Genomic DNA, 23,239 nt, shown 5'->3' on the forward strand with positions numbered 1-23,239 from the left:
CTCAAGATGCATGCTATACTTCTGGATAAAGATTTTTGGTCAATATTGCTTTGTAGTACTCATAAAACGATTTAAAAAAGCGCGCGAAGTTTCTTTATTGTGATTGACGAATGTGTTATTGTCAGATAGTTCTATTGCCGGTATTCTTGCTGATTAATCCATTGAAGAATGAGGGTAAAGTAACGCTGTAATGTGTTTCATCATGATCCATAGAATCTTCACCTTTTGCATGTATACTTGCTACCTTGTCTCTGCTGAGGATATATGCCCTTAGACATAGCAAAGATAAAGCTGCTCCTAAAAATGCGAAGCCAGTGAAAATAGCCGTCTTCTCATAGTTCGTCTTTGAGTTTGCCACATTAGAACGTAATTGTAACCCAATGACAGGGGCAGGTATTCCGAATAATGCAATGAAAATCCACATGACGCTGAACGCTTTGTCAATTTTTTTCAATCCTACAACCCTTGCTGTCGCAGAGCCAAAAATAACCCAAACTGTCCCCATTAAACCACCTTGCAATAAAGCAAACACTATTGCAACAGATAAAGACCTACATGGAATCCACATGGCCCAACATAAAATTGCCACCACTAAATTTACGAGCGCACCTACTGTAATTGGGCCATATCTATCTGCAATGTGCCCAATGAGTGGCCTCCCAATTAGACTACCCACACTAATCATGCACGATACGTAAGAACCTTCCTCAGAATCATAACCAAGACTTTGGGTGAATGCTGATAGTGAATACAAGAGAATCACGTAACCTAACATTGTAAACGACACCCAGCTGCACAACGCCCACATTCCCACAACCTTGAAAACACTGATATGTTCTTTGAATGCTGCCCCAAGAGGTTGTGTCTGTTCGGCAGATCCATGGATGTGTTGGTTTCTCGTTCTTGTTAGAATCAATGCCAATGTACTGAGAGAAGTACAAATGATACATTGAACTATCAACGCCCATTTCACACTTTTCACCTCAATAATCTTTTGCATCCCCAAATTGAAGATAATACCACCTAAACCACTGCCTCCGGCGCCAATACCAGCTGCTAAAGTACGACGCTTTCTGAACCATTGTGGTATTAATCCCATACTTGGAGTACAGATTAATGCAAGTCCGAAAGAGATTAACAGACCTTGTGTAAGATAAATCTGCCACAACTTCTTGGAAAATGCAGCTAATAATAAAGCGGCGCATTGGCAAATTATACCCAGTCCAATGACAACATGAACTCCATAATTTCTAGAGAAATATATAATCACCGGCGCAAATAATAATCCTACTCCAAATGCTAAACCACCAATAGCAGCATAATCTAGCTTGCCTCCGCCAGGAAAGACATCACGGGACAAATATGTAGCAAGGTATACAGCGTAACCAGCATTTGCACCCCAGGTACAAAAATTGTACAAAAAGAATGCAAATGTGATAACCCATCCGTATCCACCGTCTGGAATCTGGATTGTTTTCTCCGTCACTGAAGGTTTCTTCTCTAAATCAGACATTTTCAACTGTTATTAATGTCAGATCGAGGGCCTTTGCTGTAACTCAACTTATTTGTCTTTTCTGTTACAGACTGCCTAAAAGTTGCTATGGTATGTGGATTGACAACTTCTGTGCTGCTGAGTTCATGTCACATCGTGTTGGGATTCATTACTTTCGTCTAAGCTCAATGAGTGAATCATATTTATATAGAAGTATGGATCCTTTGAAAGATCGGGGTGTCGGAAATATACTGGTTTGTCGATTGCACCCAACACAAGTCTATTATGTGTCAAATTACCGCTGAGAACATAGCGGCCGTATGTTGTTCTATGTTGCTCCTTAATCTCCATTACGTTTTTGACCACTGCATTTATGATTATGTCAACATGTCAGTTTCGTCTTTTCTTCTTTCAAGCAAATGGGATTTTTCGAAGAGAAAGCTTCGGAAATAAAACATTTGTCGGGAATGATGTTCTACGCCAGAAAAGATGGGCTCGAGTGTATATTTACACAGGTCTTGTGAGCCGGTTGGTTTTAGTTATTCGTACAGTAGTTTATCTGGTTTAGCAGGTTTGTTCCCGCCTGGCGGTATTCGTAAAGTTTTCTCTGATTCCCAGCAATTGACCATTGATTAGCTTTGCTGATTCATTATTAGGGGAAAAAAGTGTGTGGGTGCGATTGATCTATTCCCGAATGCCTAAAAGCAGAAACAAGCCGACGAGATCATGTCTTATGTGCCAAAGACGTAAGAAGAAGTGTGATCGGAAAGCACCCAGTTGTTCAGCGTGTTTGAAAAAAGGCTATGAATGCATCTACAATGTGAATCTGCAATCGCAGTTGGTCGATGGAACAAAGCAACTATCCAAGTCGCAACTGATAGCTAAAATTGGCATTCTCACATCACAACTTCGTGAAAAATCCGACAAAAACACCGGTAATCCGTTGACTAAACTTTGGTACACATCTTCCAAGTATGGAAGAGTGTTGACATATGGACCAACATCAGTTCGATGTTTGATAAAGTCGTCTCGTATGGGGTGGTACTACTCTGAGATTTGGAAAACTATTAAAGAAAAGCGGAACGAATGGAAGAAGAAACACGTTCATGCCATCAAAATGGAGGAAGTTTACTCCGTTGGCAATCCAATTCTTTTAAGAAGTGGTAATTCTGTGCTAGATGCCTTGTGCGGCTGCTTGCCGTCGATGGACGTTATCAAAGTATATTTAACTAGTTTCTTCAATTCTTCGTTGTTTAAAGAGTTCGAGATAGTTGATCCAAATAAAGTGTTCTCTGACGTTGATCTATGTTTAATTGCTGTCAATGGGGAGATAAAATCTATTGAATTAGGTAACAAGAAAAATTATTATAGAGTAGGCCTTATTACAAAGATTCTTTCAATGACGTACTTCCACGATAAGAATACTCCGGCAATTGACGTTTTCCACAAATATTTGGCCTCTTTCGAAAGTGCCAAGTCTGCTCATCTTGAGAGAATTCAGTTTTTCATGTTGAAGTACATCCATATCAATGCTAAGGGATTTACTGGCGGTGACGGAGGTAACAGTCTTGCCGTGGTAAGCTTAGCGTTTTCAACCGCGTTACAGATCGGGTTGTTTAGAAGAGAAACTCTGAAGCTCTTCAGGGACGATGATCGTTACATATCAAATTTATGGCAGCTTATTGTTCAAGCAGATTTAGAATGCTCATTCTCCATCGGATCTGCTTTATTGATTAGTGATGATTTTCTGTTTGATTTTGATCAAAGCCCAGGTATGACAATTGAAACCGAACAGAATTATTCACCTGCTAGTTATTTGCTATTCTTGAGAAAAATTATAGCAGAAGTGTATTCTACCAAAAATGCTCCTGATTTGAAAGTTTCTATACTTCAATTGAAGTTCTCCATTCTAACCAATTTTGGATCTCTTACGCCTTACTTGTCTCAAGGTATTAATGATGAACCTATTAATTTTCATAAGCTTTTAACGATTCTTCTCTCTTTACAGATGATCTCAAATTTGTCCATAATTGAATCTCAGATTAACCCAAGCGGGTCCAAACAATTGATACAAAATGCATCCTTGTGCCATATCGCATCACTGGTCTTGGTTCTGAATTATATTCGTGCCGTATATAACCGACAAAGAACAATCAAGGGCACAACTAACGTTGATTCCTGTTTAGATATCAGTTTAGGGTTATATCTGCACCATACTGTGTTACCGAGAGTCACACATGAGCTCGTTCTTATATTTTCTGATGCATACATGAATCGTGAAGACGATGGGTCGGCCGTTGTGTCCAGTGATGTAGATCTTCAGAAATTCATTGCTACGTTTGATACGTATTTGCAAACTGACACCGACGTGTCATTTAATGCCGTTTTAGCTTACAGGTATTTCAAATTGGTTCATGACACCTTCAAAAATGAACGTGGGTTGGAATTAGACAACTTACTCAATCAATCATACTTGTTTATTGTATCGGACGAGTTTTCCACTAGCATTATCCAGGCATTTGACTGGTCATTGCCACCCACCAATCAAGAATCACATATTCTCGATATGAATGCACTTCCTTATGGCATTAGGGATAACGATCTATTTCTTGATTCTGCGCTTGACATGTTTGATGATGAATTTTCAACGTTCTTTGCGTAGTTCAAAACTAAATGATAGAACTAACTTAACGGTTTTATCAGTTTTATGACTTTTTCTTCGTTTCTGTTACTTTATATTATGTATATTATTATGACTGTTTCATGGCTCTTCTCTAGTTAATCTGATAAAATGATGTATGTTTTACAGTTGTATTAAGAGAAGTATAAGAAGGCTCTGCCATACCTTGAGATACAAATTAACTTACGTTGCGTAATCACGCTGTTGCCCAGTTCTCATGCGGACAGTGACATGGAATTTCAGTATTGAACTTTGAATTCGAAAGATATTAGTGCATGGTGAATTACCTAATATAACTTATGTCTATAAGTTGCTTCTCTCACTGTATTTTAGTGTGTTTGTTAATCTGGCATACCATTCTTTATTTTTACCTTGTCTTCATTTTTTTTTACCTGAAATTCTGTCAGACTTTTCCACCAAAGATATGTTCGCTATCCCTCTCGAAGCTTACTATCAATCCATACAATGCATTGTATTCTCCCCGTGGTATTATAGATAAATACATATTACTTGCTTTGTCAATATTCAATCCCCTTCAATGTAGACTCATAAGAATTGTTGTAATGCTATAATTATTGGGAATTATTAAGCGACAAAGTAAATTATCTTAGAGGATTGCAGATTAATAAGTTTTATTATAATTTCACAGCAAGGAATTGTTTCAGCACTTTAGTCCATTAAGCTAGATAACTACTATATATAATTTTGGAAGAGAATAGGAATCGAACTTATGAAGAACACAGCCATTGAGTTTACAGCAAGTGATTGTGAAAGTAGCTTGGTATATTCGGTATATTAACAAGTAACAAAAAAAAAAACACACAATGAACTAGAATGTAGCTGATTAGCATGATACTGTACTTTCTGTGATACTAAATCAAATATTACTAATATCTTGAATGTATATCATTGAATTACAGCTTATTGCCGAAAGGGATTGAATCTGTATAAAAAGGCTGAAAAAACATACCTCGAAAAAAAAATAGCACGGCTGATAATATAAACCGTAAATATACTATTGAAGGGCAAGAAATATCAACAGCCTTGGCACTGATACTGCATAGAGATAAGATGGCAGATATCGAAGCTAGAACTATTATTAACGCGGCTCCAAGCGTAGTGAGAGGGGTATTTTTGGACTTTACAAAATATTCTGAATGGTCCACTTTCATTAAGGAAATATCACCAAGTGACAAACAAGAAGGCCCAGTGCCAGGGAAAGGTTTACAGGTTCTATTGGATTTCGACGGGGGATCTCCTCAAAAGATGGCTCCAGTTGTCATCACAAACTCCGACGCAGAATTTTCTTGGACGGGTGTTCTGGGTGTCAAGTCCGTGTTCAATGGAACACATAAATTCGAGTTTAAGCCATTGGAAGATGGTATGAAAACGGAACTTATTCAATCCGAAGCCTTTGGTGGTGTTTTAAAGAAACCCCTATTATGGTATGTTGGAAAGAAAACTCAGATTGGATTCGAAGCATTCAACAATGCTTTGAAAGATAGAGTTGAAAATTCCGCTTAATATCCCTTTCTGTGACGAACGAAATTAAAATCAGAACCTTTCCCAATTTGATATAAGAAGAAACATAAATGTACTTTTTATCAAAACTCCTATCCATGTGGTATTATTAAGTTAAATATTTTGTGTTTTCTCTTCTATAAATTATGCGATTATTCACATGATGAACGCAATTGCACTTCTCGTTGTTGTGCTGAGCTATATTAGGACAACATTAAATTCATTTCCCAATCTTTGTAGACAGAGAACCAGTCATCATTTTGTTCTCCGTTCAATCTTCTTCTCCATACCTCGAACATAATCTGCCGAGCTCCCCAGTAAGAACCCATCCCAGATTTACAAAGTTTGGCTGCCCATTCTTTGAATTCTAATTGTAAATTACTGTCGATGCAAGCACATCCTGCCATAAACCCTTGCCAAATTAAGGGAACTATTTTAACGCCCTTATTCTCAATCAACTCTGTCAATTGGATCAAGCTATTCAACACGTTTTGCACGTGATGTTTAACGTATTTGTAAGTTAAACCTTTAACAACGGTGAAGTAGTAAATGATCAATCCATTGTAAAAACTCATAGTATGGTGATAAACACCTTCAATAGTGTCATTAACGAAATGATCAGGCGAGCCTGGTACTTTGAAATCCCATTCTGATTTCCAGGATAAAATTCTTTGTTCAAATTCAGTACATAGTTTTTTGAATGCCTTTGGTGTTACAATATTATGCTGCCGATAATACTCCAAGTGCCGAGCAAGTCGAACACAGTCCGAAAATAATAATATGAGAGAGTTTGGTAAACCGTATAATGCGTCGGTACTTAGTATATTATTATCAGTATCGTTAGATTTCGGGTAATAATAGGATTCGCTTGCTATATTGGAGAAAATGGGAGTCGTCACACCAGAACTATCGTGTGAACCTTTTGGGAAAGCCACAGGAGAAGGCTTACCGCTGGAAGGTGAACTGAAAAATTCAATTACAATTTTACCATCCTCTCTATTGAGGGATTCTTTAAATTCTCCATTAGATAAAGATATGCCAGAAGATATATGCGAATCAATGGAAGAATTGTTGTCCAGTATTACAATTTCCTTGGTTCTGACCTTGTCCAAACTGGTACTATCTTGAATGAGTTTCAAGAAGGAAAAAATTCGATGGAGAGCCTTTGCTTTAGCCGAAATCTTCGGTCTAGTCTTCATTCTATTTTCAACGAAGTCTTCACAGATAGCCAAGTGAACTTGACAATCAGCCATGGTTCCCCAGACGACATCAATAGAATTCATAGATAAGATTGCAGTCAAAATGTCCTTATACCGCTCTTGGTTTACCGTATTAGATAAGCACCTTTTGAGAAAGCTTGATGCCTGTGTTCTAAATTCAATCCCAAGTGTTAAGAAGAACTTCATTTCCGGAGAGTTCTTGGGAAATTTACTTTGGAGATTGAAGCAAGAAACTGCGAGTAACGCATTTAGAAGTGAGTTTCTTGAATTTGAGGTGTAACCGATACCTGTTAGATCACCTAATGCTTTGAGTGCACGTGGAAAATATATAGTTTTCCAGGAATTAGTTGGTAGAACAACCACAGTCATTAGGTCAGCAACGTTCTGTAAGTAATAATTTAGCAAGAATCTCGCTAACCCATGAACATGTACACCTGTTGTGGGAATATCAAGTAAAGGGTTTGTATTTCCTGGACGATTAAAAATGGAGGGATCAGGAACTTGAGAGTGAATCACTTCGATAGCACTTCTCGGCATAGTAGATCCTGGAACGTTTAGCTCCACAAAATTCCTCAATGGTACAATGCCAATGGTTTCCTTTGCATGACCACTTTTAGTTTCGGAAGTAATAGTCGGAGGTGGCGGTTGATCAGAAGATCCTCTTCTATGGAAGAGGAGCCGATAGACTCTAGCCAATTCGTCTTCATTATCGTTTCCAGATGTGCGACCGTCATTACAATTACCATTAACACTACCATTCTTTTTCCCCATATTATCTACTGTGAGAGGAGTTTGTGGCGTATCCGGTGTATTATTCTGACGAATACCCATAAATGGTATTGTTTCCCCTTGCACTGCGGACGCCGATAGTAATGCATCGTCCCGTAGTTCATTTGAGATCCACTCGTTCCCAGGAAACAACAAAGAATTCATATCGAATTCGAATAGGGAATGAAGCTGCTGCGCAGATGTATGATCATCATTAGCAGATGATGATTCCATATCTTCTGGAGTGCATAAATTTGTGCCCTCTTTCGAATCTGAATCAGCAGTTTTAACCTTATTTTTCTTATTAGCTAGTTTCTTCTGAGCTTTTTCGATGGCATTAATGAAAACTTGATTCTTCTTACGTTTCTTCCGTGGCACGTACCTTTTTTTGACCTTATCTGTGCCTTTGAACACACCAAATTTCTTTATAATCCAAGTCTTGTCTTCAGAGATGAGCTCTAAAGGAGGAGAGCTTAACGCTGATAATTCATCGTCCATATCCTCATAATACACATATTCCTCTTTGTACCGAACGAAATCAACGTTTCTTCTCTGATACTGAGGCTCATCTGGATCTTTGATTCCTGTAGGTGTTGCGGTCACATTACCCATAGTGTCAAACTGAATTGGCCGGGTCCACCGAAGTTTTACATCGTATCCTCCACATATTAACCCACCTTTCTCACATCGCTCACATCCGGGCCGCCGAAGATCACACTTTACTTTCCTTGATCTACATGTCCAGCATCCCGTGAACGTCTTCACTCTGGGCTTCGCAGGCTTCATTCCTGCTTGTATCCTCTTTGACTCACAGTCGCTGTGAAGGAAAAATAGCCTCCAATATTTACCAAACCTTCAATATCAACCACACGCAGATGAGCGTCTAAATGATGCCACTGTTGGAACAATAATATCTACTAAAACCTTATCTTGAGCGGTACTAATCGGTTTATTATCATTGCTCTGTTTATCTGATCCTCAGAAGATGCGATGTGGATCTGTCATGTCCTTTCCTCTGTTCGTCTTTTCTCAAAATTTTCACACAAGCGGAAGGGTTAGGCGATTTGTCAATTTCTTTCTCGCTAAAAAGCTCCCTATATAGCTTAACTGTTGGATGGACTGCGCATGATATTTGGGGACAAAAAAACGCAAGCGATTTTTTGCTGCGAAAAAAAAAAAAGCAAACTCGCACTATTCTTCGCTGTGTTTAAGTTGACAGTTTGACATAAAACTCAGAACCAGAATCAAAATCACGAAACAATGATCAAGCTATACAGTTTAGCTTATAGCGCATTCGTCCATTCCATGGAGTAGAGCTGACTAGTCGGTTGGAGTTCTAGATCAACACAGGAATGTCCAGAAGAATTCGTAAAACAAGTCTTTTCAGTAAAGATGTTGGCTCTTTGATGTATGCGTTTGGTGATGTCGCGCAACCTTTACCAGAGACCATTCAATGTGTAGACGAATTGGTGGTGTCTTATTTGAGCGATATATGTGCCAATGCGTACTACTCGGCTCAAACCGTGAAGAGGAATAAGATTAAAGTGGAAGATTTCAGATTTGTACTTCGAAAGGACGAGGTGAAATTAGGTAGAGCTGAAGAGTTGATTAAGATGAATAAAGTTATTACCGATGCCAGGAAACAATTTGATAATTCAGAGGGGAAATCTTTGAAACGAGTGAAAGATGACGGTGATGATGACCACATTTCGGCTGATGAAGATGAGGAGACGACAACGGTTCCTGAACCCGTTCCTACCTCACGTCCGGTAGGCAGACCAAGGAAAAAGGGAAATGAACCTCCTAAGAAGAAGAAACGGGAAACAAGCTGAGAGTTACATTCGCATTACCCCTAGCATATCTGTACTTGAAATCCTTCTCTTGCTGGGCAAAAGAAGTGAAAAAACAAAGCAATCCTCATATAAATTCTATCATTATAGTATTACGCCTTTCTGAACAAAATGCCATATTTATGCATACTTAGCGGCAACATATACGTTTATTTTTTCTATTAGCTATATATTAACCAAATGAATAGCTTATGAGAGGGTATTATTTGAACATAATCACCTTTATCTTCATAATTGGAATTTTCAGCTGGTTCTCCTGTAGTTCTTAATATCTATAAACAAATTGTCATATAAAATGACAATTTGAGAGGTTTTTAATCTATTCTTCGTAGTTGTAGGATGGATATTCAAGCTCCTCTCCTTCTTCGAGATAGTTTGGAACACCAATAAACTTGTTCCAGAGTTTATTGAGCTTTAGTACAGTGTACTTACTAACAGTGGAAGGTAGGTCCGTATAACTTGTTACGATAAACCGCAACGCTTGCTTGAAATTCTTCCATTCTACATCCCATGCTTCTTTGAATACACCGCTGGCCTGTTCACGAACTTCGGTATGTGTTTCTTTCTTCTTCTCTGGCATTTTTAGATCATTGAATTCATTTACCTTCTTTTCTACGTTACTAACGGATTCTTTTTCTTGAGATGAATGATTGGCACTGTTAAACTTATCATTCAATACTTTGAAGAAATTATCCAATTGGAAAAAGGAGGCCAGTTTTTCACCAGGACTCTTTAATTGATAGTTGTACATTTCTTCGAATCTGTTAACTGCTTCCACTGACTTTGACAATCTGTCAAAAGTGTTGAATAAAGCAATTAATTCGTACTTGGTAAGTTTATCAACGACATGCTGTCTTGCCACATCGTCATCGTTATCCATTTCGAACAAAATCTTCAAACTAGTAGCATATCCAGTGGTTTGCACTTTACCCCACAATCTACATCTATCACATTGCACACAGTCCATAATTTTCGTGACATTCTTGAACCTGATTCTGAAATCATCCTTAAGTTGGCCACTGACCTCATCATGGAAAAGTAAATCTTCGTTGAAAACTTTGCTATTTAGCTGAGAAACGACACCATCAATCATTCCCTTAACGTCCTCGTTGTAAGCATTACAGAAACCTAGTTCATTCATATATGGTCTAATTTTCCAAAGGGCCTTCGCGACAACGGCAAAGTTGAAGTAAATGTTCGATACACGGTCAGGGAAATTTCCTACCCTGGTCATAAATAGTTCCAAATTAGGTTCCCATTTACCTGTTTCGGTGTTTAAATGTTCATTGGAAAGATGAGTACCAATTGAAGCATGCAATCCCGATATCAATCTGTAGAAGGCGTCCTTAGCTAAGCATTGGTTTTCGTCACCTAATGAGAAACAGTTTTCCTTGTAAATGCTGGACCAGATTTGCGACGATTGTTCACCGCCGTAACCCGTAAATCTCTCAGGATTAGCGGTCAAATCAACTAATACTGAATGCTGGCTATTGAAATCATTGGTATCACAGTATTCAATATCCTTTTCAGCTTCGAAACGAGGTTTGTCACATAACTCATCTAAAAATGAACATTCATCATCGGTAATATCAGTGGTAGCATTTTCAATGTTACCCAAAATTTCAGGCTGCCAATACTCTGGTAAGCTATCCCAATCTTCTACCACATCAACAGCACACGCACGATTTACGCAGTACCCATTGTTATCCGACCAGAATGGACACTCTTTATATAAATCCAATTTGAAATACTTGAAAAAATCACTTTGAACCAACGACAACAATTGTGGTCTAATATTATTGTTAACCTCGTTAATTTCATGGAAGGTCACATCACAGGTGGCTCCAATAGCTTCTGTCTTGTCCATGCGGCAGAAATTAGTCGAATCATTATCGAAAACAGTGTTGATATCCACTTTCGCCTCATCTTTTTGATCTACAGTCGAATTCAACGCTTGAACGAGCGATATTGCGCTCAAAAAGCATAGTTGCAGAACTTTTACCATGGTTTAAGGTAACAGTATTGTGATTTCTTGAAACTACTTAATGCTCACCTGTATGACAATCTATCAGTTACTATTTACTAACTGATGATTTGAAATCAAATGATTGAATCTTAGCCTTATATAAATTAACCGATTTTATTTTCTCTTTTCTTCTTTCTAGGGTACCTTTTGGCTCAAAAGAAAAAGTGGAATGGGAATCATCAAGTGACACTTTTACTACAGGCAGTATAGGTGAATAAGCACCGGAGCATTTTTGTTATGAACACATATACCACTCACGGTAGATGACTAAGGAGGAAGCTTGTGAAGTGAAAGAGTCTTTCTTTTAGTGCGGGAACCCATGGGCATTATCGCTATTTTAGCATACGTAGATTGTATTTCTTAACGATTGAACACGTCAATATGTATTTTGAAAAAACGTCACATGACAGTTTCGAAACGATTGGAAATTCCATGGGAGGTATGGTCATGCATAGGTGGCACTGGTGGCGAATAGATGGAAACTTGATGAAACTACAATCACTATCTCATTCGTCGGGGGCAGCTTCCCCTTTGTGAAGGTACTAAATGTAAGTTCTATATAAGTGCATTGCACAAAATGTAACTAATACGGACAGTGCTGGTGTTGATATTGTGAGGATACATTAACAATTCACTACCAGTATTAACACTTAAACGATTTCTCTTGAGCATGCTACTGGATCTCCAATGTATAATTCAGATGGCTGAAATTATTAATAAATCGCCCAAAGAAATGTTTAATAATCATTCTGCCATTTCTAACAATGAGTCTACGCAAACACCGACTCTGTATTTGCTAGCTATGCATACGTCTCGAATAAGATCTGGGTCTAAATCCGGAAACATCAACTGTAATGTTTGAAGTGTATTTTCTTGCTCTTTATGCTCCATCTGTTGTGCCAAAACGGTGGCTGTATGTTCGTCGATCTCTTGATGATCTCTGGGAGATCTATCCTCATACTCTGGTGAAGAGGGTGTTGGAGAAGTACTTGTGTTCCAAAAGTCGTTGAGTTTAGTTAGCACTGAATTTGCAGCATCATCAAGCGGCTTGAGTATATACTCACTTGGCGAAGGTGACACAGTACGGTGTGGGAACTTGGTAGATGAATCCTTTGGATTTAGAAGTTCTTGCTTTTTAAGATCCTTGATTTCCTCCTGATTCTGAGAATATTTCTTGTTGAAGTCTTTATCCGTTTCTAAGATGCTGATCGAATCTATATCCATATCTAGAATGAAATTGACCGCTCCTTGTAAGGTGCTTAAATAATATGCGTTTTCTCCCATCAAGAACGATGGAAATCTAAATCTTTCAATGTAACGAACGTTGCTGATAAGATGAGGGACATCGCTTTTGAGCAAAGTAAATATTAACAATGGTACAAAGTGATCCGCACCACCATTCAACTTGTTATTGTGTTTCAAAAGCCCGAATAAAACTTTACATGAGTTTAGAACACAAACCATTTTATCTCTAGGGGAGCGATACTGGTTGATTTTGGCCAGTTCTTTTGCGGAAAGTGCTATGAAACTGTGAAGTTTTCCGTTGATCAAATCCGGAATGATATCCAAATGTTCTGGGCCAAGGAATCTGAACTCTAAGATTTTGTCCCTTAACTTGGCGTCATCTAAAAGATCCTGTTCATGCGTAGCATCTGAACTTCTCTTCTCGTTCACTAGACAAGGAGAAAAACACTTATAATAAAGTTTCCCCATCACTAATTTCTCTATTCCTTCCTTAGCATTCTTTATCTGCGCATCACTGAGGTCTCTGAAGGCTTCATTTGTCAGAAGTTTATCATATATGAAAACTTTAAAGTCATTAATGAGCTTCTCTTGTTCAGATGTTGTCCAGTTTTCTCGTTGGCTTACAAAATTCCTAATAAATGATTTGGTATGTTTGACAATAGGATCTGCCTTAGGGTCTCGCATTATCTTGAGAAATGCTTGAAAGTCATAGTAATTATTCTTTTCATCTAAGTTTTCCCCTACGTCAGCTAATGGCTTCTCCGAAATTGTCTCTGGAGAAGCATTGAATCCTTTATCGTCGTCTGCGTCCATTTGGGATAAACAGATGTCACCCTCTATGAATGTAAAAAACAGTTTCGCTGTTGGTTCGAAACCATTTACGATTCGCTAGGGTTCTTTTCGTAAAATGGCGTTCTCGATCAAGAGTCAATCTTGTTCTTTATTTACATGTTTGATTTATTTCTAAAGGTTTGGCAGCCTGAAAAATTAAAAAAAAAAGTTGTCAATATACATATATCTCATCTCAGGTGGACCCCTCTGGTAATAAAGCTTTACATGTAGAGTTGTTATACTTCAATTAGAGTACAATAAGCTACTTGAGTTGGTCGCTTTTAGTTTGGTATGTGTGGTATTTTGGCATATTTTGGTAAATCATTTGGATCAACTCTTACTGATGAATTCCAAGAACTATACGAGAAAGACCTAACAGGACCAATACAGTCATGTAATAGTAATACGTTATTTAATGAACTGATACCGTATATCGTGAGAAGAGGTCCAAACTATGCGTCATTGAGATCGTTATCTGAAATTAATGCTATGTTGTTCTCATCTGTATTATCTTTAAGAACACCATTCACGAAACAAAGCGTCATGGTACAAGATCGTTACCTTCTACAGTATAACGGGGAACTGTATAATGATGATACTGTTGAAAATTGTGAACACAGTGATACGGAATATATTTCTTCACTTTTGGAAAAGCATTCTGTTGAAGAGGTAGTAAGGAAATGTTATGGAGAATTTGCGTACGCAATTACTGATCTTCAAGAACGAAAGGTATATTTTGGGAGAGATAGCATCGGTAAGCGAAGCTTGAGCTACATATTACTTGATGATGAGCTATATATTACCAGTGTAAGTGGAAGATGTGACGGTTTCCAGAACTGTCTAGCCGGTGTCATTTATATCTTTGATATTAATACTAAACAACTCACAGGTTCCGTTAAAATTCACGATGAGCCATACATAGTCTCCGACCAGATTGATAATGATTTCCAATTATTAGAAGAGTATAAGATTAAATTGTACGAGTGCCTTAGACGATCGGTATACCAAAGAATAGTTACAATTCATCCTATGCATTTGGAAAACGGAAATATTAGCATTTTATTTTCTGGTGGATTAGATTGTTCCGTAATCACAGCACTACTGTGTGAACAACTCATTAAAATTAATAGGAATTCTGAAACGATAATTGAGCTTCTGAATGTTGGTTTTGAAAATCCTAGAACTGGTAAAATGCCATCAGACTCGCCTGACAGAATATTAGCAATAAAATCTGCACAACTTTTAAGTGAACTGTATCCGCAGGTTAACATAAAACTAATTGAAGTAGACGTACCATACACAGATTATCTTTCGCATAAGGATACAGTTATAGATCTCATGTATCCGAAGAATACAGAAATGGATCTCTCGATAGCAATTGCATTTTATTTCGCCTCAAGAGGCCGCGGTAAAGTCACAGAAAATGGGGAGAGTAAACCATATAATAGATCTGGTATTGTAATGTTCAGTGGATTGGGAGCTGATGAGTTATACGGGGGCTACCATAAATTTTCAAATAAGTCAAACGAAGAACTTGTGATAGAACTTCAGAAACAAATAGCTCAAATTCATGACAGAAATTTGAACCGAGATGATAAGGTTATTTCCAATCATGGTATTGAAGTCAGATATCCTTTCTTGGATGAAAGAGTTGTTCAGTTTTCAGTGGATTTACCACTAAACTACAAGGTTAACAAGCATATATTGCGTGTCATGGCGAAGGACATTTTACGCCTCGATTTCATTAGTGAAGAGCCAAAGAGAGCAATCCAATTCGGAGCAAGAAGTGCCAAAATGACAAAAGACAGTAACAAAAGGGGTACTGATTTACTGAAGTAACCAGTTACTTCATTTATTCGAACATTGTCATGTGTCATTTTTCGAAATCATTTGTTCATAAAGGTCAAATATTTTCCTGCTTGCTCAAATGTAAAGGCTAGAAGTATAGTGAATCCTTGAAACATGCACACTTTGTTTAACTCTCTTAGAATATCTTCCGAATTCTCAACATCAACGACACATAGTAAAACATTTCCTTCCGTCCTTTTGAAAGGTAGCAATTTCTTTCCTATGTATTCAGGATGTAGTTTATGATACTTCAATGAAAGAAATATTACGTTTCTTCCTCGTATCTGGTAATCGTAATGAACTTGTGTAGTAGGCGTCGATTTCACATATCTCCAATTGACGTTCACTAAACTCTTCAATAGTGGGTTTCCAGTCTGAGAGGAGCTTACAAACATTGTCTTGGATGACGAGGATTTGTCAGCAAAACTTGATTCTTGAACGGCCTTCTTTTGGTTGTGAATGACCGGCGCATTGCCGGGAGAAGTATCATGTTGTTGATTGAACGAGTTAATCACCGGTCCAGATGGTTTTGATGTGGTTACACTTCTCTGTTGTGAATTTATTGAAGCATCTCTCAGATTTGGATGTTCATTTTGTTTTCTTGTCAGCTCCGGTGCTGGATTCTGCTGTAGTGATGGTCGTGGTGATTGCTGCGGTTGTGGACTGGGTTGATTAAATTCAGCTCTTCTTTTCCGGACATTAGCAAGAATACTCTCGAAAGATGTTGTATCGTCCACCATCGCTTTTACATCCACCTCGATCTGCAAGTAAACGAGAATTTCAAAATTGACAGAAGAGCCAATCCGCTGCTGAAGATAACAATCATTGCTCTTTGTTATATCTCTTTCTATTAAGATTTCTCAACCTTGCCAGAGAACCTTTAAAAATTGATATCAAAAATTATCTAAAACTACAAATTTCAAATGAGCAAAGAACATACAGGAACTGTGTATATATTATGAGAGAAGATTAGTATTAGTGTCTGAATAAACCGTCCAAAACTTCAAAGATGTCTTCCCAAAAAAGTATGTTGATACACTCTACACAATTCTCCCTCTTTTTTTCATTTACTTAATAAAAACAGTTATGATGATATTATCCATCCAGATGGAAACGTTACTAACCGCCACATTACAGTTGATTTAACACAATTAAACCCTGAACAACTAACTGTTGTCAAACAGCAGATAGACCAAGAACTACAGCATTTCACACAATCATTACATGCTTTGAACATGGCTCGTTCAAAGTTCAAAGAATGTATAGACGATATCAAGACTGTGAGCAGAGATGACAACGCAAATCAAAATCTGTTGGTCCCACTTTCTGGTTCCCTTTATGTATCTGGTAAAATCCAAGATAATAAGAAATTTATGGTAGATGTAGGAACTGGTTATTACGTTGATAAATCTGCTGAAGATGCTATCCAATTCTACCAAAAGAAAGTAGATAAATTGAATAAGGAATCTCTTCAAATTCAAGAGATTATCAAAGAGAAAAATCAATCATCACTAGCAATTGAAAATCAATTGAGAATTGCTGCCATCAAACAACATGAACAGATGGCTGCTGCGCAGAAGTCATAGTTTCAATTACCAAGCTAAGTCTAAACTAAATTCATAAGTCACTTATATATATTTAAACGGAACCATTAATTAGCAATTGAATGAAAGCACACTATTCGAGTAATAGTGTCGTGAAGCCTTTTACAACTAGGGGAAGTAAATATATTAGGAGAACGCACGATAAGAAATGCGCTTATGATCATCGCAGTGAATCAGATCGCCATCTGAAGTTTCACATAATAAATGCTTTCCGGAAGAACCAAAAATATACCTTTTACTACAATACGATATTTACTGCGCTTTACTGAAAAAAAAAAAGAAAAATATTAAATACTTGCAAATAAAAATTTTGGGCGATGAGATGAGCTGCAGTTATATTAATCTTAATCGCATAGCATTATAATCAAAAGGCGAAGAGTGTCTAGCTGATAAGTTGCACTCATAATTACTCCTCAAAAGGTCCATAAACTTTATTCCAGATAGTAGAATCATGGCAAAGAGACCTAGAAGTACTGGCCGTACAAAAAAGCAGTCTAAGAGAAGAGCTTTCTCTGCTTTGGAAATCGCGAGAAGAGAACTTGAAGGTGATGATAGTTCATCAGATAATGAAACCGGAAAACACGGTGCCATTCTAAATGCTAGGAAAAAAGAGGATGCAGATTCTGGTGAGGATAGTTTCGAAGATGAAGAACTAGACTCTGATGAGGCTCTAGGATCCGATGATGATTACGATGTTTTAAGTTCCAAATTCTCACAGACCATCAGAGACCAAAAAAAGGCAAAGAAGAATGTCCCTAAGTACTACGATTCAGAAGAAGACGATGGTGGATATACTTCTATAGAAGAGGATGAGTTAGTGTCATTATCTGCAGCCTGGGATATGGACGATAAGGAATCTAAGGGCGATGATGATGCTGATTCGAAATTAAATCTAAATGATAACCTATCAGACCAAGAAACTAGTGCCTCAGAAGAGTCCTCGAGCGAAGAGGAAGAAGTCAGCGAAGAGGAAGATCCATTTGCAGATATTTCTGAAGACGAGGATGAGACAAACCTAAGTAATGTTGTCACTTTACTAAACAAAGATAAAGACAAGAAACAGATGAAAAAACTTGAGAATTATACTGTTGGAGAGGAAAACGAATTTGCTCTTCCAACCAATAAATCTGGTGATAAGTTAGATATTTCTGCTATGTTGGCTGCTGTCGATGACCCATTAGTATCGCAAAAGGCTAGTCTACTGAAAGGGAAGCAAACTGCCTTGGCTACTCCTCTACCGCAAAGAATTCAAAAGAGGTTGGAAAGAAAGGCAGCATATGAAATCTCCAAGGATGAAGTTAATAAATGGCAGGATGCAGTTCAGCATTTAAGACAAGCAGAACACATATCATTTCCTTTGAATCCAGAAACTCAACATAACGAATCGAATGTCTTCATCAAGGAACAGCCTAATGTTGAAACTGAAGTGGAATCCAAGGTCTCAGCAGTACTAGAAAAGAGCGATCTGGCTGCTCCTTTGAAAGAATCTACTTTCGAAGAAATTGAGACTGCTAAGATGACGCCTGCCGAAATGAAGAAGAGAACAGCTGAATTGAGACTCATGAGAGAATTGATGTTCAGAGAAGAAAGAAAGGCTAAGAGAATAAAGAAGATAAAGTCAAAGGCATATCGCCGTATAAAGAAGAAAGAAATGCTTAAAAATCAAGAATTTATTGAGTCAGATGAAAGTGACACTGATCATGATATAGCAAGAGCTAAGGAAAGAATGACGTTAAAGCACAAGACACAAGGAAAATGGGCTAAGGATATGATCAAGCATGGTATGACTAAGGACAAAGAAACAAGGGAAGAGATGGAAGAAATGCTAAGGCAAGGTGAAAGATTGAAGGAAAAAATTCTTGGCAGAGACGGCGATGAACAGAGTGCAGATGAAGACATAGATACACTAGAAGCTGACGGGAATGATGCTGATTCGGAGGAGGAATCCTCGGCCAGAGAAAAGGTTGGTAAAACCGGTGTTCTCAATATGGCTTTTATGCGGAATGCAGAAGCGAGGGAAAAAGAGGCTAATGAAGAACAGCTAAAGGCACTTAGAGATATGGAAAGAAATGGTGAAGCTGACATTTTCGATGCTGGTGAGAATAGCAATGCTAACAAGACTTTGAACCAAGGTAGAAGAGTATATACACCAGGAACCGCTGAATCCCGTGAAGAATTGACCAAGTTGAATAATGAAATTGCGGAGGAAATTGAAATCGATCAATCAAAATCACTAGTCAGTCGTTTATCTAAGGATCAAAAGAAATCTAACTCCAAATCAAAGTCAACTAAGAAAGACTCATCCAGTGAAACCGATGTAAATGCTAATCCATGGTTGAATGATAGTGATGATGAAAGTAATGTCAAAAAATCATCCAAGGTTCACGTAGTTGATCAAGACAGTTCCCAGTTATCTAAAGCTGCGCACAAGATCAGAAAAGAGATGGTAAAACAAAGCAAGAAGAAACCCAGTTCCACAAAAGATGAAGACGTTCTACTTGATCTTGAGGATAGCAACACTTTGAACATCGTTGATGCTTATGGTGGTTCTGATGATGAAACTTCTACAAATACCATGTTTAAACAACAAGAGGTCATAGCCGATGCATTCGCTGGGGACGATGTTGTTTCTAAATTTGAAGAGGAAAAAAGGAGAGTCGCTGTTGATGAAGATGATAAGGAAGAGGACGTCACATTGCCTGGCTGGGGTGATTGGGCCGGTGCTGGTGCTGAAACCAAAAGAAAGCGGAAATTCATCAAGAAGACGAAAGGTGTGGTGGAAAAAGACAAAAGAAGAGACAAATCATTGAAGAACGTCATCATAAATGAGAGAGTTAACAAAAAGAACTTAAAATATCAATCGTCCTCTGTCCCTTTCCCATTCGAAAGCAGAGAACAATACGAAAGATCTTTAAGAATGCCACTAGGGCAAGAATGGACTTCCAGAACATCTCATCAAAAGATGATAAAGCCAAGAATTTTGACCAAGGGAAGTACAGTTATAGACCCATTAAAAGCGCCTTTCAAATAGCGCCGTTTAATTTGTATTATATATATATATATACGTCAAATAATGATGAGAGATTCAAGCGTTGATACAAATTTACACATACAACACTCGATCGATTCTTGGTAGCCCCCCCAAATTTATTCATTACCAATTAAATAAGGAAGTATTACACATAAAATGTCATAAGACATGTGAGTCCTTTATATTCTTACCTGTGCTCGTGCCGTGACGATAACGTTCAACATTTTACTTATAAAGCGTCCAATCGATCGGTAATCTCCTGTGAAGTCAATTTTCTGAATCTTGGGCCCTTTGCACGAGGTTCACCTTGATAACCCAACAATTCTTGATTTATGTCTCCTACAATAGCAAGTTCGATAGTGTCTCCATTAAATTCTCCTTCCACTGATTCCTTCAATGTTAAAAGAGCAATGTGTATAGCATCTTCAAGTTCTAATTCTTCATTCCATCTCTTCTCTAAAAATGTCTTAGCAGCAGACGAGCCTTTGCCAATGGCAGTTGCCTTCCATGGGAAATATGCACCAGATGGATCCACTTGATAAAGACCGAACCCATTATGTTCGTCGTGTCCTGCTACCAGTACAGAAACACCAAACGGTCTGACACCACCTGATTGAGTTGCCTCTTGCATAATCTTAGCTACTTCAGAGACTAATATCTTAGTTGGAGGGTATTCCCCATAAATTCTCTTATAATTCGTATGTGCTACTTTTCTTGCCTTATCCACCAAGACTCTGAAATCTGGCCCCATACCAGAATATACTGCACCAATGTCGGGTGTTATGAGCGAAACTTTGGATACGGTATCTGGTAATGCCAAACTTGATGAAGACTTCTTTTCAGTGGCAATCACAATACCATTGGTCGATTTTATACCCAACGAAGTAACACCTTGCTTGACAGCCGCTAAAGCATAATCAATTTGTCCTAATTTACCACTTGGGGAAAACGTCGTTAAAGAAAACGAATATCTGTCAGCCATCTTTTATTTAATATTAGTTATGAGTACCTGCAGTACTGATGCGCAATCCTGGACTCAATTAGCTCTGGTTGCTGTCTTCTACGACAGAAACGAAACATGCTCAGAGCTCATATTGTTTGCCACCTTTTAAAGGTTTTTCCTAAATTTCAATGTAGGATGGATATTTCCGGGTAACAATATAATTCCCAAGTCTCTCCAGCTGGCGTTGCGATACAATAACCGGATAACAAGAGGTAGATCTGGTTTTGAGAAAAGCTTTTTGCGTAACATGAAGAGTTTATGTTCGTGGTTCAAGGTTAGATGAACGATAGTTGTCGGCCTCTTTTTTCCCTTATTGCTTCTCTAAGTAGACTTTGGTTATCATTCTCTCTGTATATTTCTACGCGCAGAGAGGGATTTTTAAGGCTGCAACAGAAAAAAATGACATCGCACATTCACACAGGTAAATAAGATGAGATGAGCAAGAAGAAAATATTTTGGACTGTATTCGGGGGGTTCTGAAAACCTGTACTGATCTATTATATCCTCACGCAATATGGGAGTACGTTTTTTCCCTTTTCTTTTTGAGTTACTTCTCCGAAGCTAGCGAATGACACGTTCGTTCTGACTATAACGTAACGTTAATGATATGAATTGAAGCATGTGTTACTAACAATTAACAAAACTTTACGGTTAAGAACGATGGAGGATCCATAATTAAAGGCGTTAGAATCAGAGTAGTCGATGACGCCTCCAAAAATGCGGCCAAAGCTAAGAAATTAGAGTACTATTGGAATGACTTGTGGTCCAATTGTCGTCTCTTGGGGACACCACTAATGCCACCTTTGTTTAGTGACTGTAAGGGCAACCTTTTCAATAAGGAGTCAATATTGGAATGGCTCTTGGTGAAGCCCGAGTATAAGTCTGAAGAATACACCCAAGTGGTCATAGATGCCTTTTCACATATTAAGCTGCGAAAGGATTTAGTGGAGTTAACGAATTTGCAAGAACTTGGCAATGGCACTCTTGGTGTCAGTTTATCCGGTACTGGTACAACAACAACTGATCTTGTATTGGGGAACCGTAGGAAATTTGGCTACATTGATACATGCGGACATGTGAACACCTTAAGCGCATTAGATAACGGAACCGGTTGTTATGTTTGTGGTACCAGCTACACGCGATTGAACATTGTTGTATTAAATCCTACAGAACAAGATGATGTACAGAGGCTAGTGGAAAGACAAAGCTGGCTCCAAAATCAGAACCTTTTACATAGTAGAAAGCCAAGAAAACGTAAATCAGACGGTAAACCCCTTCTTAGTTCTCGCAAGAAACAAAAACTGACAACCACGACGACAAAAGATATCAAATGATAACCCTATAATTACTGAAAATGTGTTTACAATTGATGTAATATATATTAAATAAAGTCTTCGATTATAGAACTGTTCCTATCGCTATGTACAAGTGTTTTGCTATTATTGTATCGCTTATTCAAACGCGATGTGTATCAATAAAATGAATCTTCTGCAGCAGTTTTTTCAAACCAGATCGAAACTCTAAGAGAGTAGCACAGAAAGAAAGATGGAAGGACGCATACTCTAATTAACCAATCTTCCATAAATGAATCAAAAAAATATGCCATCAATATCATTATATTAGAGTCTAATTAACAGAGGTGTCTTGTTTCTGTTGTTGTTGTTCTTGTAAGAGAAGTTGTTCTTCCTCATATTTCTTACCGTTCTGATACAAAGTGTAAACTAACCCTCCACCCATGTATAAAGTACCACCAAGTAGTGTTAAAACAGTCAAACGATGCGCAGCATCTGTGATCCTAGTATACCATGCGTACTTAGCCATTTTTTACTTCTATATGTATCTTTTGAATCACTAGTAGTTGGTCAATATTCAATTAGAACCAGTGAAATAGTGAATCAAGTCTGTCGTGCTGTATATCCACGGTGAAGTGTTCACATCCATAGTCATCTCTAACTCAAAAATTGTTATTAACTACTTAAATTTATTAACCTTCCGTTACTGTAACTGAGCCAAAATTTTTCAAGGGAAACATGCCATACATGTCGTTTAAAGTGATCTAAACTTAAACAAAGGGTTCCACCCAAGACCAGATGGTTCTTTGCTCTAACCTGGTTGATGAT

The 23,239-nt window shown here is 37.9% G+C and overlaps 14 protein-coding genes across 14 annotated transcripts; 7 read left to right on the forward strand and 7 right to left on the reverse strand.

The window, feature by feature from the left end:
• Nucleotides 1-121: 121 nt before the first annotated feature.
• On the reverse strand, nucleotides 122-1,513 carry KLLA0_D10131g (uncharacterized protein; the record flags this gene model as incomplete). Its single annotated transcript, XM_453512.1, has 1 exon — nucleotides 122-1,513. The coding sequence occupies one exon, from the start codon at nucleotides 1,511-1,513 to the stop codon at nucleotides 122-124; it is 1,392 nt and encodes a 463-aa protein (XP_453512.1).
• Nucleotides 1,514-2,186: 673 nt separating this feature from the next.
• KLLA0_D10153g (Zn(II)2Cys6 transcription factor) lies at nucleotides 2,187-4,154 on the forward strand (the record flags this gene model as incomplete). The annotated part of the gene is made up of 1 exon (XM_453513.1): nucleotides 2,187-4,154. The coding sequence occupies one exon, from the start codon at nucleotides 2,187-2,189 to the stop codon at nucleotides 4,152-4,154; it is 1,968 nt and encodes a 655-aa protein (XP_453513.1).
• Nucleotides 4,155-5,243: 1,089 nt separating this feature from the next.
• On the forward strand, nucleotides 5,244-5,696 carry KLLA0_D10175g (SRPBCC domain-containing protein; the record flags this gene model as incomplete). The annotated part of the gene is made up of 1 exon (XM_453514.1): nucleotides 5,244-5,696. One exon carries the CDS (start codon nucleotides 5,244-5,246, stop codon nucleotides 5,694-5,696), a length of 453 nt encoding a protein of 150 aa, XP_453514.1.
• Nucleotides 5,697-5,896: 200 nt separating this feature from the next.
• ARG81 (Arg81p) lies at nucleotides 5,897-8,467 on the reverse strand (the record flags this gene model as incomplete). The annotated part of the gene is made up of 1 exon (XM_453515.1): nucleotides 5,897-8,467. The coding sequence occupies one exon, from the start codon at nucleotides 8,465-8,467 to the stop codon at nucleotides 5,897-5,899; it is 2,571 nt and encodes an 856-aa protein (XP_453515.1).
• A 566-nt stretch (nucleotides 8,468-9,033) lies between these two features.
• On the forward strand, nucleotides 9,034-9,513 carry TAF13 (Taf13p; the record flags this gene model as incomplete). Its single annotated transcript, XM_453516.1, has 1 exon — nucleotides 9,034-9,513. One exon carries the CDS (start codon nucleotides 9,034-9,036, stop codon nucleotides 9,511-9,513), a length of 480 nt encoding a protein of 159 aa, XP_453516.1.
• Nucleotides 9,514-9,850: 337 nt separating this feature from the next.
• Nucleotides 9,851-11,536, reverse strand: ERO1 (ER oxidoreductin; the record flags this gene model as incomplete). The annotated part of the gene is made up of 1 exon (XM_453517.1): nucleotides 9,851-11,536. One exon carries the CDS (start codon nucleotides 11,534-11,536, stop codon nucleotides 9,851-9,853), a length of 1,686 nt encoding a protein of 561 aa, XP_453517.1.
• A 765-nt stretch (nucleotides 11,537-12,301) lies between these two features.
• On the reverse strand, nucleotides 12,302-13,615 carry VPS9 (guanine nucleotide exchange factor VPS9; the record flags this gene model as incomplete). Its single annotated transcript, XM_453518.1, has 1 exon — nucleotides 12,302-13,615. The coding sequence occupies one exon, from the start codon at nucleotides 13,613-13,615 to the stop codon at nucleotides 12,302-12,304; it is 1,314 nt and encodes a 437-aa protein (XP_453518.1).
• A 309-nt stretch (nucleotides 13,616-13,924) lies between these two features.
• On the forward strand, nucleotides 13,925-15,472 carry KLLA0_D10285g (putative asparagine synthase; the record flags this gene model as incomplete). The annotated part of the gene is made up of 1 exon (XM_453519.1): nucleotides 13,925-15,472. One exon carries the CDS (start codon nucleotides 13,925-13,927, stop codon nucleotides 15,470-15,472), a length of 1,548 nt encoding a protein of 515 aa, XP_453519.1.
• Nucleotides 15,473-15,519: 47 nt separating this feature from the next.
• Nucleotides 15,520-16,221, reverse strand: RAD10 (DNA repair protein RAD10; the record flags this gene model as incomplete). The annotated part of the gene is made up of 1 exon (XM_453520.1): nucleotides 15,520-16,221. One exon carries the CDS (start codon nucleotides 16,219-16,221, stop codon nucleotides 15,520-15,522), a length of 702 nt encoding a protein of 233 aa, XP_453520.1.
• Nucleotides 16,222-16,490: 269 nt separating this feature from the next.
• Nucleotides 16,491-17,067, forward strand: GIM5 (Gim5p; the record flags this gene model as incomplete). The annotated part of the gene is made up of 2 exons (XM_453521.1): nucleotides 16,491-16,506; nucleotides 16,619-17,067. The coding sequence occupies 2 exons, from the start codon at nucleotides 16,491-16,493 to the stop codon at nucleotides 17,065-17,067; spliced, it is 465 nt and encodes a 154-aa protein (XP_453521.1).
• Nucleotides 17,068-17,536: 469 nt separating this feature from the next.
• Nucleotides 17,537-20,116, forward strand: UTP14 (Utp14p; the record flags this gene model as incomplete). Its single annotated transcript, XM_453522.1, has 1 exon — nucleotides 17,537-20,116. One exon carries the CDS (start codon nucleotides 17,537-17,539, stop codon nucleotides 20,114-20,116), a length of 2,580 nt encoding a protein of 859 aa, XP_453522.1.
• A 229-nt stretch (nucleotides 20,117-20,345) lies between these two features.
• PRE8 (proteasome core particle subunit alpha 2) lies at nucleotides 20,346-21,098 on the reverse strand (the record flags this gene model as incomplete). The annotated part of the gene is made up of 1 exon (XM_453523.1): nucleotides 20,346-21,098. The coding sequence occupies one exon, from the start codon at nucleotides 21,096-21,098 to the stop codon at nucleotides 20,346-20,348; it is 753 nt and encodes a 250-aa protein (XP_453523.1).
• A 535-nt stretch (nucleotides 21,099-21,633) lies between these two features.
• KLLA0_D10395g (uncharacterized protein) lies at nucleotides 21,634-22,453 on the forward strand (the record flags this gene model as incomplete). The annotated part of the gene is made up of 2 exons (XM_453524.2): nucleotides 21,634-21,639; nucleotides 21,776-22,453. The coding sequence occupies 2 exons, from the start codon at nucleotides 21,634-21,636 to the stop codon at nucleotides 22,451-22,453; spliced, it is 684 nt and encodes a 227-aa protein (XP_453524.2).
• A 292-nt stretch (nucleotides 22,454-22,745) lies between these two features.
• COX14 (Cox14p) lies at nucleotides 22,746-22,940 on the reverse strand (the record flags this gene model as incomplete). The annotated part of the gene is made up of 1 exon (XM_453525.1): nucleotides 22,746-22,940. One exon carries the CDS (start codon nucleotides 22,938-22,940, stop codon nucleotides 22,746-22,748), a length of 195 nt encoding a protein of 64 aa, XP_453525.1.
• Between the last annotated feature and the right edge of the window lie 299 nt (nucleotides 22,941-23,239).

This window comes from Kluyveromyces lactis (genome assembly GCF_000002515.2).
Source record: "Kluyveromyces lactis strain NRRL Y-1140 chromosome D complete sequence".
Lineage (NCBI taxonomy): Eukaryota > Fungi > Ascomycota > Saccharomycetes > Saccharomycetales > Saccharomycetaceae > Kluyveromyces > Kluyveromyces lactis.